Source organism: Pituophis catenifer, unplaced genomic scaffold (assembly GCF_029215685.1).
Source record: "Pituophis catenifer annectens isolate HBS135680 unplaced genomic scaffold, rPitCat1.0.hap2 SCAF_4, whole genome shotgun sequence".
NCBI lineage: Eukaryota > Metazoa > Chordata > Lepidosauria > Squamata > Colubridae > Pituophis > Pituophis catenifer.
The window spans coordinates 131,107,744-131,125,056 of NW_027256884.1; the positions used below are offsets into that span (position 1 = coordinate 131,107,744).

At 52.4% G+C, this 17,313-nt stretch overlaps 1 protein-coding gene across 2 annotated transcripts; it reads left to right on the plus strand.

Annotated features, from left to right (window-relative positions):
- Nucleotides 1-9,498: 9,498 nt before the first annotated feature.
- PHOX2A (paired like homeobox 2A) lies at nt 9,499-16,891 on the plus strand. 2 transcript variants are annotated; one of them, XM_070944126.1, is made up of 3 exons: nt 9,499-9,715; nt 12,945-13,132; nt 16,436-16,891. In XM_070944126.1, exons 1-3 carry the CDS (start codon nt 9,502-9,504, stop codon nt 16,889-16,891), a joined length of 858 nt encoding a protein of 285 aa, XP_070800227.1. In that variant the 5' UTR covers nt 9,499-9,501. The 2 variants fall into 2 exon arrangements, with proteins under 2 accessions (XP_070800227.1, XP_070800226.1); XM_070944125.1 differs by having other exon boundaries at nt 9,502-9,715; nt 12,945-13,159.
- The last annotated feature ends 422 nt before the right edge of the window (nt 16,892-17,313 follow it).

A 17,313-nucleotide genomic window follows, 5' to 3' on the forward strand; every position in this document is an offset into this window, starting at 1 on the left:
TGGTTGAAGAAGCTCATCGATGTTCCTCAAGCTTCAGCCTTCTAGGCCTAGGGCAAGGGTCTCCAAACTTGGCCACCATATGGCTGGTGGACTTCAACTTCCAGAATTCCTAGGGCACCATGGCTGGCTGAGGAATTCTGGGAGTTGAAGTCCACCAATCTTAAAGTGGCCAAGTTTGGAGGCCCCTGTTCTAGGGCATCAACTCTTTTCGTCTTGGGAAGCTACCTAAGATAGGTGGCGATCATGTTACACAACCAGTGTCGAACCCAGCAACTCACGGGAAGCTTGTGCCATGAGGGAGGGTCAGAATCCTTGGGTGGGGATGTCTTTCCCTGAGAAGACCTTGCTTTGTGCCTTGGTTGCCTTCCCATTGACAGCCACCAGAGAAGGAGGGAAGAGAAGATCTGAAGTTCAAGGTTGAGCTGTGGAGTTCTTAAAAACCAGAATCAAAACCCATCCACCCTCATCCTGGTGATGTTCCTAAGTTGGGTCATGAAACGCCTGCAAAGAAACAACCAAACCCAGAGGGCACCAAGGAACCCACAGTCTTCCTCCTCCTCCTCCTCCTCCTCCTCCTCCTCCTCCTCCTCCTCCTCCTCCTCCTCCTCCTCCTCCTCCTCCTCCTCCTCCTCCTCCTCCCCATAAACCCCACTCCCTTCTAGCACTGATGATGTTACCTAGTTTGGGTCATGAAACGCCTGCAAGGAAACCATCGAGCTCAGAGAATACCAAGGATCCCACAATCCTTCTTCTCCACTCGGCAAACTCCACTCCCTTTTAGCCCTGATGATGATCCCTAGTTGGGTCATGAAAGGTCTTCAAGAAAAGCACCCAGCTCACAGGGCACCAAGGACCCCCAGTTCAACCCTCAGCTACAAAGATTATCTTCTATTGGTACCGGGCAAGGGAGCAGGCAGAAACCCTCATCAAAGAGCTACCAAGGAGAAATCGTAACCCCACCAACATTGGCAGGTCGAGCTACAGAATATCAACAGTGAGCCAACCCTCTTCCTTCTAGCACTGATGATGTTACCAAGTTGGGTGTGAAACGTCTACGAGAAAACCACCCAGCACAATGAGCGTCACAGATTATGCAAGGAGGTGAGTTTCAAGCTACCCAGGAATGCCAAGAGGTCCAGGACTCCGTAAGTGAGCAGATTCTCCCTGGACCAACAGCCCCTCATCAAGAAACAGTAGATTTGGGTCCAACCTTGGGAGCCAATCCTTGGGAAGAGAAGGACCCTCCCTCCAAGGCTGGCCATCAGGAACCCTATGCTTAACAGCTCTTGGCTGAATCCTCTGGTCTTGAGGAAGCCAGTTGGCATCCGCCCATCTGCTGAGAGGCACATCTGGCTCAGAGGGATGGGTCTCCATCCTGACACACCGCAGAGGAAGGGTCTCCTTTCTGCTAAGGCCCTTTAGTTCTTATGTCCTACCGTATTTATTTATTGCAATGTCTTGGATTATTGTGAGACCGTGGGGTAGCAGAGGAGTTTAAATTAATATTAATATTTTTGCAGATCCCCTGCGGGGCTCCTCCATCCCCTGGGGAAACTCTGTGTCCCGGAAGTGGGTCTCCCCAGTCTGAAGGCAGCACCTTCACTGCCACACACATCATCTGGCTGGCTGTGGGCTTAGAAGAGGACAAGGCTGTTTCCCCAGTCCTTGCCAAACTCTGCCCAGAATAGAATACAAAGTTGGAAGGGGCCTTGGAGGTCTTCTAGTCCAACCCCCCGCTCATGCAGGAGACCCCATACCATACCACAAATGGAACAAATTCCAATCTCTTCTTGAAAACCTCCACTGATGGAGCACCCACAATTTCTTGTGGCAAGCTGTTCCACTGATTAATTGTTCTCCCTGACAGGAAGTTTCTCCTCAATTCCACGTTGCTTCTCTCCTTGCTCAGTTTCCATCCATTGCTTCTTCTCCTGCCTTCTGGTGCTTTGGACAATAGTGTGTCCTTGCTGGATATGTTCAGGTGGAAAATCAGGGGTTGCCCCCTAAACCGGGAATCTCTCAATGGCCCTCCAATCCCTCCCCCCTATGTGATGAGGAATCTTCTGCTTTCTGGTTCCAGCACAAAATGTGGTGAGGGGCCCTTGCATGTCCAAAGGTTGCCCACCTCCATGGGTCTCCATAGGATACGGTCAAAAAAAGTTAAGATGGCAGCCACAATAGGCAACTCGAAACCCTCCAGGCTCCTGTTGCACTATTTTGATTATTTTGAACATATCCTGCAGAAACACCCCCCCCACAAGCCCCCTCCCCCCACCTCTGAGCTAAGCCCCCGGCCCCTGACTGGATTCACCCTGTTTTAACCCTGGCTCAGATGTACAGGTAGTCCTTGACATATGACCACAATTGAGCCCTAAATGTCCATTGTTAAGCAAGACAGCTGTTAAGTGAGTTTTGTCCCATTTTATGACCTTTCTGGCCACAAGGGAATCACTGCCATTGTTAAGTTAGTAACACAGTTTGTTAACCGAACCTGGCTTCTCCACTGAATTTGCTTTTCAGAAGGTCGCAAAAGGGGATCACGTGACCCCCGGGACACTGAAATGGTCATAAATGTGAACCATTGCCAAGCCTCCAAATGTTGATCACATGACTATAGGTGTACTGCGACGGTCGTAAGCATGAAACACGGTCATAAGTCCCTTTTTTCAGTGCAGTTGTAACTTCAAACCGTCACTAAATGAATTGTTGTGACTCAAGGACTGCCTGTACTTATGTATCGTTTATTATTAATTTATTAAACTTATTCACACACGCGCAACCCCCCCCCCCATCTCGATGCGGCTTACAATCGGAGTCTTCCTAAACTCCGTCCTTTCCCAAGGTCTGCATTCCATCTGGGAGCAGTAAAGAAATCTTCCCCAAAGAGACCCCCGACCCTAAATGAAGACACCCGCTCCAATGCAGAACTCTCACTGCCCCCCTCTGCCCACCCCCGCGCGCCTCTTCTCCACGGAGCCCACCGGCGCTCCAGCAGAGAAGGATGACGTAACTCGTGGCAGGGAGGAGGAGAAAAATAAAGACAACCCCCCCCGTCGTAGTCCTCCTCCACCCATCCACCCACCCACCCACTCGTAGCTTTTTGCAGCAGCCTGGCCGCAAACTCAACCTGCGACTTTCGATTTGCAGAGCAGGTGCTGCACTTCCCGCCTCCCCCCTCCCCCTCCCCCCTCTTCTCTTTGTCAGGTTCCCCCCTCCCCTCCAGAAATGCCCCCCTCCCCCGCCCCGGCTTCGGGACAAGCGGGGAAGCGCGCCTCTCCTCCTCCTCCTCCTCCTCCTCCTCCCTTCGCGTGGCAGCCTCCTGCCTAATTAGTTTAGAGGGAAAACTTAATTCAATTAACTTTTTCACAACTCCGGCAGGCTGACAGTTGGGACTCTCTTCCACCAGGCGCCTTGATCTAATTAGCTAGTTTAGCAACCTGCCCGTCTCCCTCCCTCCCTCCCCCCTCTCTCCCCCCTCTCTCCCCAGCCCGGTCTCCCCTCCAGCTGTGGGGGGAAGGGGGGAGGCTTCCGCGGGATGGGTTGGGGAGGGGGTCGCTGGAATCCTGCTGGGCTCCCTCTGCCAAGGGGAAGGACCGACCCTCCGCTGACCGGCCAGCCCCAGACAGCAAGGGATATCCTTAGTCCAGGGTGAGCCATGGTGGTGGTGGTGGGTTGCCTCTGGGCACGGGTCTAAGGGGCCCATACAGGAGCATGGCCCTTCCCTTTGGGGAGACCAAGGCCCATTAGCCCTTGCAAATGTAATGTAATGTGGTGTACAGGTAATCCTCGACTTACAACCATAACTGAGCCCTAAATTTCTGTGGCTAAGCGAGACAATTGTTAAGTGAATTTTGCCCCGGTTGTTAAGTGGATCATTGCATTTGTTAAGTTAGTAACATGGTTGTTAAGTCCAAATTTTGATCCCCTGACCCTGGGGAGGCTGCAACGGTCATAAATGTGAAGAATGGTTCTGTCCATTTTTTTCAGTGCTGTTGTAACTTTGAACAGTCACTAAACCCTTTGTTAGCTGAGGACAACCTGCCATGTAATTTTAATGTGATTATGCACACACATGTATGTGTATGTGTATGTTGATATATATATATATTCATTTCAAGGTTGTAAAGCCACCCAGAGTCACCTCGTGGCGTGATGGATGGCAAACAAATTAAAGAAAGAAAGAAAGAAAGAAAGAAAGAAAGAAAGAAAGAAAGAAAGAAAGAAAGAAAGAAAGAAAGAAAGAAAGAAAGAATTGAGGCTTCAACTTGTTGTGGGCCATCCAGGAAGGTGAGTTGAATGTTGGGTCATAGCCATGTGCCGGTTTTGCCCTCAGAGGGTCCCTGGCATCTTACTCTGCCATCTGTGGCTTCACATAGTCTGGGCTGAACTGGCCAAGTGTCCAGAGAAGCCTCTCTCGCCCAACATGGTTACAACTGACCTGCAACTTTTGAGCGAAGAAGGCAGTGAAGGAATAAAGATTCTGTTTCACAGCAGCCCAAAACCTGATCTGCAAAATTTAATAGGGGGGGGAGGTAATAAACTGACATTTGGGGGTGCTGGGCAGAGCACATCAAATCCAATCCTGCCCTTTAAATATAAGCCAAAGTCTAAAGCAAGAGTGTCCAACCTTGGCAACTTTAAGACTTGTGGACTTCAACTCCCAGAATCCCCCCAGTCTGGATGATAGGTAGATAGGAAGGAGAGGAGGGAGGGAGAGAAAGAGAAAGAGAAAGAGGAAGGAAGGAGGGAAGGGGAAGGGGAAGGGGAAGGGGAAGGAAAAGGAAAAGGAAAAGGAAAAGGAAAGGAAAGGAAAGGAAAGGAAAGGAAAGGAAAGGAAAACAAGGTGAAGGAAGGGAAGGAAGAAGGAGGGAGGGAGGGAGAGAGGGAGGAAGGAAGGAAGGAAGGATTGATTCAGTGTTAGGCAAAGCTGTAGAAACTAGAGACCCTCAAATTTTAAAAAGGCTCTACATTCTTCCTTTAAACTAAAGCAAGAAACCTCTCCACTCGATAAGCGTTCTCCGGATACAATCCAACATCATTTTAAGGCCGGGAAACATTTTTTTGAATGAGCATCCATTCACGAATCTGGCGGGTCCTTTGATTAACAATGTGGGGACTCGGAGGCGGGCTTGCAAATTTCTCCGCGGGGCCCCTTCCCTTCCCCGCCCCCCCCCCTTTACATACACACAATGGAGAAACTGCAGCCTTCTCGCCCCAAACTTGATTTCAAGCAAACCTCGGGATGAAACGCGGCCCGATTCGAGGTCAGGAAAAGACTCGGGGGGGGGGGTCCCCCGTTGGCTGCTGAAAATCACCGTGTCAGCCGCTCGAAGTGGCTTGAGAGCGAGATGGGCGGCGCAGAAATGTAATAAATAAAGAATAAAGCAAAAAATGACCTGGTGCCAATCCCTCCACCTGTCCAGGGACACAAAGCCTTGCATGGAAGGGTTGCACGGGGAAGGCCGGTGTGCGCGCGCGCGTGGGCAGGCTGGGGCCAATTTCTCACGACCACGAGTCAGGCTTGTGCGAGGCTCTTCTGTGCAGGGAGCTTCACCCAGCTGGTCTCATGAGGGTGGCAGGAAATTGATCCCACGCGCCTGCCCGCCGGCCTCCCCTGTGCAACAGTTGCTCGCCGGTTTTCCAGCAAGGTTTTGGCGTCTCCAACGGATTTTTTGCCGCGCTGCTCCCGCTTCGGGTCTCTGATTTCCTGGCCCGTTTGGAAAATCGCGGAGGATGCCAGCGCTTTGCCCTGCCAGTCGCCAACCTCCCCTCCTCCGTCCCCCCCCCAAATTCTTCGAGAGGCTCCTGAGGAAAAGTCGCCCCCCTCGAAAGGGCGGACAAAGGCTTGGATGCTGATTTAGACTTTGAAATCTCCCTTAGCGAAAGTGTTTGTCTTGAAAATGCCCTTAATCCTTCTGCTTTGCGCCCCTGGGGTGGGAGCGGGGGAAAGGGCCCGGGCTTTCAAATGCATTCGTATCCAGGGGGGCTTTTACCCTAACGGGGGTGGGTGGGCTGCATAAACAAAGGCAACAGAGACCAACTGAAAACGATGGGGAGGGGCAGCTGGATTGTTAAACATTTTTTATTATTATTTTCAAAACGGAAAAACCTGGAAGAGTCTTCCCCGAAGGAGTGAGTCTTCAGAAGGATGGACCACCGCACCCATCATCCCCAGCAGTTGTTAGGAAGGCAGGCTCCACGAGAGGGGAATTGGCGACCAGGTTGTCTCCTCATCGAATCCACCCACTGAAAACTCCCCGTTTCTCGGAATGATCACAGGGAAGAGATGGAATGACAGCATTCCGATCGCCAACTTCTCTCCTGGAATCCATTGGCAGGGCGGGGCTGGGGGCTGGGGGCGCATCAGTGATTTATTGTGCAAGGGGTACACCGGGCAACGGCATTGGTGTGCAAGAGAGACGAGTGCTGCCTTTTCTGTCGTTTACGGGATAACAGAATACCAGAGTTGGAGGGGACTTTGGAGGTCTTCTAGTCCAACCCCCTTTCCTCCAGGCAGGAAATCCTCTACTATTCCAGACAAGAGTCTGTCCAGTCTCTTTTTTAGAAACCTCCAGGGATGGGAGCACCCACAACTTCTGGAGGCAAGTCGTTCCGATGTTAATTGTTCTCACTGTTGGGAAGTTTCTCCAGGTTGCTTCTCTCCTGGATAAGCTTCCATCCGTTGCTTCTTGTCCCGCCTTCATTTGGAGAAGAAGTGGACCCCCCCCTCCTCTTTGGGGCAGCCCCTAAGATACTGAAACGCTGCCATCATGCTAGTCCTTTTTTTCGCTAGACTAGACATCCCCAATTCCAGCAACCGTTCTTCGCATGTTTGAGCCTCCAGCCCCCTAATCCTCTTGGTTGCTCTTCTCTGCACTCTGAGAGTCTCCACAGCTTACAAATGAAGGCGAATCATCATCACCGTAGATTCTAGCGGTTTTAAGTACTACAGCCAGAACAGCCCAAAGCAGAGAGAGAAGTCCCCGAGGGAGGATGGGCTCCAGCCAGAGTTCAATACTTGGCAGATAAAGCCAACCCAGATGGGATCCTCTCAACATCTTTTTGATATACTTTCTGGAGCTCAGTCCCAACATTGACAGGAAATCTGGAAGGGGCAGAAAGTCCCACCTAGACTCCCCCCCCCCGCCCCCGGCTCTGCAACCACAGCCAGGCCAGGCAGGCAACTGACTCCGAAGGAGCCTCCAGGAATGTCCGAGAAATGGAGGTCAGAGGAGAAAAGTCTGGTGGGAAGAGGTGCTTAAAAGCAGGATGCCTGAAATGCAGATGTTTCTTTGGCAGAAACTAAGATGGATGTTGGCTACTTGGGGGGTGGGGGGGCTTAACAGGCAGCTGGCGGAGGTTTGCTTTCCTTGGTGAGTTCTACATTGTAGGAGAAGAGCCAGGTTAGTCCGTAGGAGGGTGGCTCAGCTTCAGCAGGTTTAAGGTGAGTGGACTTCAACTCCCAGAGTTCTGGAAGCTGGGGGATTCTGGGAGTGGAAGTCCATCAGATTAAAGGATGCAGCTGGGGGAATTCTGGAAGTCCACAAACCTTAAAGCATGCTGGGGCGGGGGGGGGTCTGGGAGTTCACATTGCTGAGGTTGGGAATCGGGATTCTAATTTATGGGCGGATTTCACTCGAACCGGAGGGGGGAGAGGTTAGGAGTCTAGGGCCCCCAAGAATCTTCTCTGGCTCCTTGAACTCTCATCCTTGTGGCCATATATTAATAAACGTGTTTTCAGTTGGTTCTCGGGGACTCCAGCCTTCTACTACAACTCCGGGGCCGGCTTGGTTTGCACATTACATCCTGCACCCAATCCTAGTTAAAATAAAAAGTCTTTTTTTTTTTAACTTTTCACTTTTTTCTAACGTTTCCTTCCGGGAATTAATAGGGAGGATCTGTTTGGAGATGCCCTAGTTAAACAGAACCAAAGGCGCACGAGTGTGTGTGTGTGTGTGTGTGTGAGAGAGAGAGAGAGAGAGAGAGAGAGACAGACAGACAGACAGACAGACAGACAGACAGACAGAGAGAACATCGTCTGTCCATCCGTCCGTCCATCCATCTGTCTGTCTGCAAGAACAAGACAGGGAAATACAGCAGTCCTTTTCTTTTCCTCCGATATTATTTCCTTCCATTTGTTTTATTTTGAAAGGGTATCTACTTTATTCTCTCCTTTCCTTGCATTTCCACACTCCGTTAAAAAAGAAAAGAAAAAAGAAACAGGGCGGCCAATGACACCCTGCTTTCGTTAAGCCTCCCCCCAATTTTAACCCTTTCAGCCCAGGGGCAGTCTTGGGCAGGATGAACAACAGGAAATGCCTGTGGATTCACCTCAAATTGAATAACCTTTCCCCCAAGAGGATCCCGGGGTTCAGTCCGGCTGTGGGGAGGGGGAGGCAGTGGGATTAGGGAGGAATATCTGCCCCATCTTCAGGGGAGGGGAGCCAGGCCAACAGACCCAGAGATGCGCTCCTCCCAACACCTGGCCAGTCACAGGTACCACAACATTCACACAAGACGCTTAACCAGGCCTGTGAAAGACCAAGCGACTTCCTGCAAGCAAGGATTAAGGTTAACCTGGATTGGGATGGGGGCAGTCCTGACGTGTTGCATCAACTCATCCTGTTGGCTTAACTGCTACCCTCCTTGGTGAACAGAAAAGACGAGAGGGGGGAGGGGATATCTTGAATTTGCGTCCTGAAAGTTGATTTATTGTCCCTAACAGGTATTTTGGGGTCATTGGGCAGGGCTGTAAAGCAGAATGAGGCTGCAGAGACCCTTATGAATTACGGGAGAGGGGGCACAATGGAGCCATCCTGAGAAAATGCCCTGTAATGGGGGTCCCGCCAAAGACCCTCCCTCGGGCACACTGGGAGGTCCAACCCAACAGCAATACCTGAGAAGGTGAGAAAATTCATACTCTTCCTCCTAATATTCCCCCCTCCCACTGTTTCTTAGCTGGATGGGGAGGCTGTCCCACGCCCACTCCCATTTGACTCTTGAGGCCAAAACCTAGCCAGGCAGGCCGATCTTTGCAAGTCTGTTTAAGGCGTGGCTGGCTGGGGAATCCTGGGAGTTAGAGCCCACAAGTCTTCAAGTGGCCAAGGTTGGGAACCCCTGGGCTGGGCTCTGATGCTGCCACACACCAGCCAGACCAGGTAGGCCCTCTTCTGCAACTTGGAGAAGAGGCAGCTTTTCTTGGGGAGACCCGAAAAGAGACCCTCGCGGAGAGGAGGGCCGCTGATCTTTGAGCCTCTTTTCCCGGCGACCCCCTTCCAAAGCCAAGAGGGTCAGGTTGAGGGGCAACCCGTCGGGGCAAGAGCGCACGCGGGACCCCCGAAAGGGTTAAGGGAGGGGGCGGGGCGGGGCGGAGGGGGGCTTGGCCGCCGAGCCTCCTGCCGCCGCCGGTCCCAGCCGGCCAAGTATATCTCGCCCGCCCCGTCGCTGCGCCGCCACTTGGCGGGCGGGCGGGCGCAGAGCCGGAGCGGGGGTCTGGGCGCCATGGATTACTCCTACCTGAACTCGTACGACTCGTGCATGGCGGCCATGGAGGCGTCGGCGTACGCGGACTTCAGCTCCTGCAGCCAGGCCGGCTCCTTCCAATACAACCCCATCCGCAGCTCCTTCGCCGCCAGCCCCGCATGCCCGCCGCTCGCCTCCGCCAGCTGCGCCCTGGGCGCCCTGCGCGACCACCAGCCCTCGCCCTACGCCGCAGGTAGGCGCCGCCGCCGGGATTCCCGGGGAAGGGAGGGGATGATGGGCCGCCCCAGCTGGCCGGAGTTCCCCGTCGGGCACCCCGGGTAGTTTCTGCCCGCTGCGCTGCGGTATGGAGGGTCGGGGGCCCTGGAGGGTCGCAGGGGTGGCGGGAAGGGTCCCGGGTGATGGAAGGGAAGGATCTGATTTGGCAAAGGAGCTCCCTCCGTCTTTGGGGAGACTTTGCTGCTTTCCAAGCGGGTCCAGTCCGGGGACGGAAAGTGTGGAGGGCGGGGAACGGACGACCCCGGACCGGCTCACCCACGAACCGCCCGGCTCACCGGAGGAATGTAGAGAGGATGGGCTCTCCCCGAGAGGAGCTTTCCTGGCATGGTGGCTCTTCTGGAGGGGTGCACTCCCCCCCCCAAGAGCTCGTATAACGGCGCTCCCGCCCGTCCAGAGTTGGCTTCGGGTGGGGGGGGGCGGCGCAGCTGGGCAGCCCCAGAACCCAGCCGTCGGTGCTGAGCCGCGCTTTCGGTCGGTCTTTTCTCCCTCCTTCCAGCCAGAAAACGTTTTTTCCTCCACGGAGGGAATTAATTCCGACGGTCTGGAATAGTAAGAGTCACCATCGCAATGTGCAAAAGCGAGGCGAGTTTGCCCGAAGCGCAGCCACCGCTTTCGCGGGACTTGGGACTTGGTGGGCTGTTCTCAGCAGTTCGACACTCCGTCGGAAGGGCGCCTTCTCCGCCCCCGACCAGCCCCCGCATCCGGGGAAGAGCCCTGGCCTTGCCTCGGTAGTCCAGATCCAGCGGAGGGTCTTGGATACCTGGCGAGGCTCAGGGAAGGGCTCCCCTCTCTCCCCTTCCCGCAAGGAGACCTCCAGCGTTTTCCTCAGCCAGGAATGCCCTCCCCGCTCAGGAGGGGAACGATGGGAGTTGTAGTACACAGGTGGTCTGGAAATGAGGCGCCCAGAAACCAAGTCAGGGCCACCCGCCCTTCGGGTCCAGCCATGGAAAGGCCGGCGCCGCGCGGCCCAAATGGATGGCGTCCCTTCGGGCGGATCGGTGCCGCCCTCCCGGCCCGCCGACTCTGAGCCTGGCCTCCTCCTCGAGGACTGGGGCGCAGGACTCCAATATGGGTGGCGGCTCCGACCTCGGGAACCCACGGCTGACCGGCGAAGTCGCTCGGGGTTTCGAGAGTCCTTCGAAGCCGCGCTTGGGCCGAGTCAAAGTCCAAACAGGAGCGCAGAGACCGCTGCCCCTTCGCCTCCAGCCCGGAGAAGCGCAGCTGAGCAGGAAGGATCCGCACCTTGCGCGACGTCAGCCGGGCGCGGAGAGGCCCAGAAGGGTCCCAAGTTGGTTTAGCGCCACAGTGGATTGCGGGTAACTAGTTTATCCGGACAGGTGGGAGGAGAAAAATCTCCTTCGAGTACGAACACGGTTTTTATCCATACAAGTGATTTGTTCACATTTATTTGTGGTTATTCCGTTAGAAGCCCCCTCCTCGCCCTTTCCCTCCGGGTCAGCCACTGAAACGGCCAAAGCCACGCGGGGAAAAACAGACTTGCTCGCCCGGCGCCCACCTCGCAGCTTCGCGGTCACGCGTGGATCCAAAGCAATTTGGTTGCGCAGAAAGGAAACGGGGAATCGCCTAATTCGGAAGGAGAAAGTGGCAAGAGGGGATGCGGGGACGCTCGCTCTCCGGCCTCCGGCCGGGAGCGAACACGCGCAGCTTCCTTCGCTTCGGCTCCAGGATTTATTCAAATGGGCCACGTCGGAGGAATGAAGGCAGAAGCGGCGCGTGGGAACGGGGCGTCCTCGGATTGACGGGGATGCCTCATTGCTCGTTGTTTTCCCGGCCGGAGGCGCCGCCGCTCCAAGCCCCGCAGAGCCCGGGCGAGGCCCAGGAACCCCGCGAATTGGGGCGCCGCAGAACCGACAGATTCCCCTTAATTTCCCGACAAACGGAAACACGGAGCTGGTGCAGGGCGCTGACCCGCCCTCTGGCCCCGTTTTATGTCTCTTATTCTAAACTGGGAGAGAGAAAGACGTCCGCGAAATGAGTTCTCACAACCCACTAATACACACAAGACGACCTCCCAATCTAACCGTTGTGTGAATGAGACCTTTTCCCTAAACTGAGCTACCCAGAGTCCGCGCTGAGCCGCTGGGCCGTTCACACGAGACAGCCTGCCTGCTTCCCTTCCGTCTCTTAAATAACCGATTCCAAACGGTTAGTTAAACTAAAACCGCATCTGGAACGTGAAAAAAAAAGGGGGGGGCAAAAATCCCTCATCCATTCCAGCTGAAGGGTCTTTAAATCCGGGTCTTCCCGCGCGCCCCGCTTCGTTTTACGGAGAAGAGTCGGGCAAGGTTTCCGGACAGAAAGACGCAAAATTCCTGGCCGTCGGCAGTTGTTTCTTTATTCCGTGGATGAACAACGGGGGCTAAGAAAGCCAATTCCTTGGTAGTCGTGGAGGCTCTATGTCCCCAGCAAACGGCTTTCCTAATGTTTTGTTTCTGGGGAGCAACCTCTTAAGTACCGACGGAGGAGAGTATTTGTAGCTCAGGGTTGAATTGGGGGGGTCCTTGGTGATCTCTGAGCTTGCAGATGTTTCATCACCGAACACTGATGCTGTTACCTAGTTGGTTCATGAAACGTCTGCAAGAAAACCAGCAATCTCAGAGAGCACCAAGGACCCCACAAACCTCCACGTTTTCTGCTGGGCATCTTCAGGGATGGGGGTGAGCCTCGCAGATGGCCCTGGCATCCATTTCCTTCACTGATGCCAACCTGTTGGCAGCAGACGAGCGTGCTGGGCTACAATTCGTACCAATAAGGGAGAATATTTGCAGCTCATCGTTGGACTGTGAAGTCCATGGTGCTCTCTGAGCTTGGCGGTTTTCTTGCAGATGTTTCATGACCCAACTAGGGAACCTTATCAGGGCTAGAAGGGAATGGGGTGTGTGGAGGAAGAGGGGGAGGACGAGGAGGAGGATGGGGTCTTTGGTGCTCTCTGAGCTTGGTTGTTTTTCTTGAGACGTTTCATGACCCAACTAGGTAACATGATCAGTGCTTAGGAGTCCACGATTCCTACCCAACGTTTATAACCCAGCACGACTGAAGAGAGCTGGGATGAGTCACTGCGCGGATCCAGGATCCCCAAACTAGCCCCCCACTTGTGCAGCCTCCCCTCCTGGGGGTCCTAACCCACACCCTCTTTTCCTCCTCTCCCCGTCCCCCCCTTCCAGTCCCGTACAAGTTCTTCTCCGACCCTTCCACCATCAACGAGAAGAGGAAGCAGCGAAGGATCCGGACCACTTTCACCAGCTCGCAGCTCAAGGAGTTGGAGAGGGTCTTCGCCGAGACTCATTACCCGGACATCTACACCCGGGAAGAGCTGGCTCTCAAGATCGACCTCACCGAGGCCCGAGTGCAGGTGAGTCGCTGGGGAGGGGCGGCGAGAGCCCGACGCCTTGAAACGCCTGCGGGACCCTCGCCCGCCCGCTCCTTCGGCCACAGCCAGCGCCAGGGGCCGACTAGGGTGGGGTGGGACTCATCTTCCACCCCCGTCGCCCCTCTTCCTCCTCCTGCCCTGAACCCCTGAGCCCGGGAGGGAAGAAGGCGATTCCCCCCGCAGCTGATTCTCCGGCCTGAATTCTTGGGGTGGCCTTCCGTGGCAGGAATGTCTCCCCGGGACCCACAAATGGAAAACGGGGGAAAAAAACGGAGTTCAGACTCTTTAACAGGGTCCCCCCAATTCCTGGCACGTATTTAATTTCCGAGGGATCCTTGGTGCTGCCTGAGCTCGGTTTCCTTGTAGAAAAGTCCGCGGAGATTCTAAGTCATCCAGGTCGTAGGAATGATGCAGTTTCTTGGATGAGAAACGAAACGTTTTGTTCTTCTTCTTCCTCAGCGAAAAACAAGAAGCGTCCCGTTGCCTTTTGAAAAAGCACTTTTGAGTTTTCTTGTAGAAGTTTCATTACCCAACTAGGGAGCCTCATCATTCCATACCATTCCATTTTTTTTAGAGTCCATTCAGTTGAAATCTGGCTTTTTTAAATGCTTAATTCCTTTATTTCAATTGGGTTTCTCGTGCCGATTTAATCCTATAATTCTAGTTAATGATTTATACTGTGTTAATCAGTTATCCTTAGCTTAATAGCAATTCGATTTTTCCTTTATGAATCACTCTGCAAGTAATTTGAAATCCTGTGTTTACTTACATAATTTACTAATTGCATTTCGTTAATTTGCATTTCACTAATTGCATTTTACTAATTTACTCTTTTGAAAGGCGTGTTACTTTCCTCACTTATATTATTTCTTTTTTTTTTTAAAAAAAGGCCAATTACTTAAAAAAAAAAAAAACAATTCATAAGCCTTGGAGGATCGCAACAGAGTAAAACGCTAGACACACCAATAAAATAAATAAAATAACAGCAACAATAAATCAGCCATGATAGATAAAACAGAGAGGTCAGTAAAGCTTAGCTCCAGGCGAAAGGCCGGTGTCCATAAAGCTCCTAAAAAAAACGGGAGGGAGGAAGCTTTACAGACCTGGGGGACAAGCAGCCGCAAAGTGAGGAAGGGGCACTAAGCAGCTTTGAACAGTTTTCCTTCTGGATTCCAGGATCACCCAGAGACGGTTTTTCATTTCATATTCTTGCAATTTTATAGACTGCAAAACATTATTTGTCAATTGTTATTTGTAAAAAATATTATCTATTTATCATTCCACGTAGCTATTTCTAAAAACAATGAAGGCGGAATATATAAGCAAACAGCACATAAATAAAAATAACTAATTAAATTACCTTTTTGGGGGGAGAGACGGAGATGCGGGGGAATAGCCATTTGTGGGCTCTTCCCGTTTGGGTCCCCCTCCCCCAGATCCGTTTCTGTTTTAACAGGAATTCTTAAGGTTGACTTTTAAAGGATTGATCTCCAAATGCGATTTTCTCCCCTCTCTCACACGCAGCCCACCCTCCTCCTCTGCCGTACCAAGAAATTGCAAATAACAATTTTGGGCGCTGTTTTTAATTCTGTTTTTAATCATTCACTGCCCAGCATCCTGTGCTTAAGATGGGCGGGGCACGTAAATGGGATAAATTAGCAAATTTGCTGAAGGGAATAATTAGGGCATTTTATTTGTCAGATAGAAAGAAGTTCCTTGGGATAAAAATGGTTTAAGTAAGGCTGATTACTAAGTTTTGAATAAAAAACAAAACAAATTTTAAAGCAGGGAATCAAACGATTTAGGGTGATATGAATTCTCCCTTCCCAAATGTAGAATGGTGGCCAATTTCAAACTAATTGTGTGGCATTTAGGTAAAAATATATAAAAATCAAAATGCTGTAACTGGACCAAATAATAATAAAAATAAGAATTTCTTAACCTACTTACATTGCTTAATTGCGGAGAAAAAGGCTTTCTATTCCCCCCCTGAGAAAAGCAACGGATTTTGCTGATATTCTCTGGAAAGATGGGGCAGGGTGTGAAATTGCTTGTGGATTTTGTCTTCCGCGTGAGTCCAGTCTCTTCAAGCCGCTTGGCTTTCTTTATAGCTAAAAGGAAAACTTCATGACATGTCATTTAATCAGGGAAAAACCAGATATAGAAAGATAGAACCTGCTCTCCCAATAAAAGAAACTCTGCAGAAATAAAAGGCACTTTAAAAGCCCACCTAAAGAAAATGGAAAATTCTCCAGAAATTCAGACTCTTCTTTTGCAGGATTTTCATTTTTATATGACGATGCCATTTTATATATCATTTTAGCGTATATAAATGAAGGACAGTATTTTAAAAATACATGGCATTTGTAGGGGTCCATTTACATTTCAAATATTGCCGTTTGTGTTGCAAATACACACTCGCTGCCTTTTGAAAGTGTGGGGGGGGGGAGAAGCAGAGAAGGAAGACCATTGCTGGGTCCGGCAGTTAAGGGTGGGTGGGTGAGGGGGCTCCTTTCAGGGCTGCAGCCATCCTGGCTCTGTGGTAGAAGAGAACGTTGGTCACTCAGGGTTGAAACTGGGGGGGGGTCCTCGGATGCTCTTTGAGCCTGGGGGATTTCTTGCAGTCCTATTGTGACCCAATTAGGAACCTTGATTTGTGCTGTGAAGGGAGGGAGGTTTGTGGAGAGGAGGAGGAGGAGGACGACTGGGGGGGGGGGGTTCCTTGGTATTCTCTTTGCTTGGTTGCTTGGATATTTCATGACCCAACTAAGTAACATCTTCAGTGCTAGAAGGGAGTGGGATTTAGAGAGAGGGGGAGGAAGAGAATGACAACAACTCTGGGGTTCTTGGTGCTCTATGAGCTGGGTTGTTGCATACATTTCATGACCCAACTAGGTAACATCATCAGTGCTAAAAGAGAGTGCGGTTGTTCTCCATTTATATCCAGTAGCTTGCCTAGACAGTGTAGGTGGGAATGTGGTCTTCTTCTTGGCATTTCCTTGATAAGGCTGGTCCAGAACACTTCCTCTCCAACATCCAACACCCAGATAAGCAGGGCTTAATACCAGACAAACAACAAAGCAGAAAACAATCGGGAACCACCAGGAAGAAAACAACACTGGCAGGATAACCACATGTATAAATAGAAGGCAAATCTCACAACCTTCTAGCACTGATGATGTTACTTAGTTGGGTCATGAAAGGGAACATCCAAGCTCAGAGAGCACCAAGGACCCCACACCCTGGTTGTATCTGGGGGAATAAATCTGTCCTCTCCCGGTTTAGGTCTGGTTCCAGAACCGCCGGGCCAAGTTTCGGAAGCAAGAACGGGCCTCCAACGCCAAAGGGCAGAATGGTGGCAACAACAACGGCAGCAGCTCGGCGGCAGGCAAGAAGCCGGACCCCCGATCCTCCTCCGAAGATGACGAGTCCAAGGAGTCCAACTGCAGCCCAACACCAGACAGCACGGCCTCCCTGCCCACCGCCGGGGGCCTGAACAGTCCTGCCGACAGCCTGAGCCCCAGCCCTGGCACGGGCCAGCCAGGCCTGGGCACTGGGCACGTCACCCCCACCCTCAAGTCTCCCCTGTGGGCAGGTGTGAGCACCAGCAACGGAGGCACCAACACGGCTGAGCTGCTGAAGGCCTGGCAGCCCTCGGAAGCTGCCATGCCAGGACCTTTCTCCGGCGTGCTGTCCTCCTTCCACAGGAAGCCAACTCCACTCAAGGCCAACCTCTTCTAACAGAAGCACAACCACATGCTGCTGACCCACCACAGTCCCCTCCCTCCCATCACTGCCGGAGGTCCTGCCCTGCTTGCCCCCAAGGCTGCAGAGTCAACTCGGGAATCTCCGCTTGAACTTCAAGAGCAGCAGCATCTCTGGACATCCTGGCCAAGCCAGCTCTGAAATGGCTTCCAACAGTCCTGGACAATGATGACCAGCACACACCATCTCCTGCCCTGGGGGTGGAACCAAGAATGGACCACCCAGTCTCCAAGAAGGAGATCCAGGGCTTCAATGTGCATCTTCTTCATGAAAGTCAACTTAGGAGTTGGTGGACCAGCCGAGCTTCTCCGTTGCTCCACGAAGCTGCTCAAGATGTTTCCATTGGTGCATGAGGAAGAATAACCTGGGGCCCACCACATTGGCTGGACTACACCTCC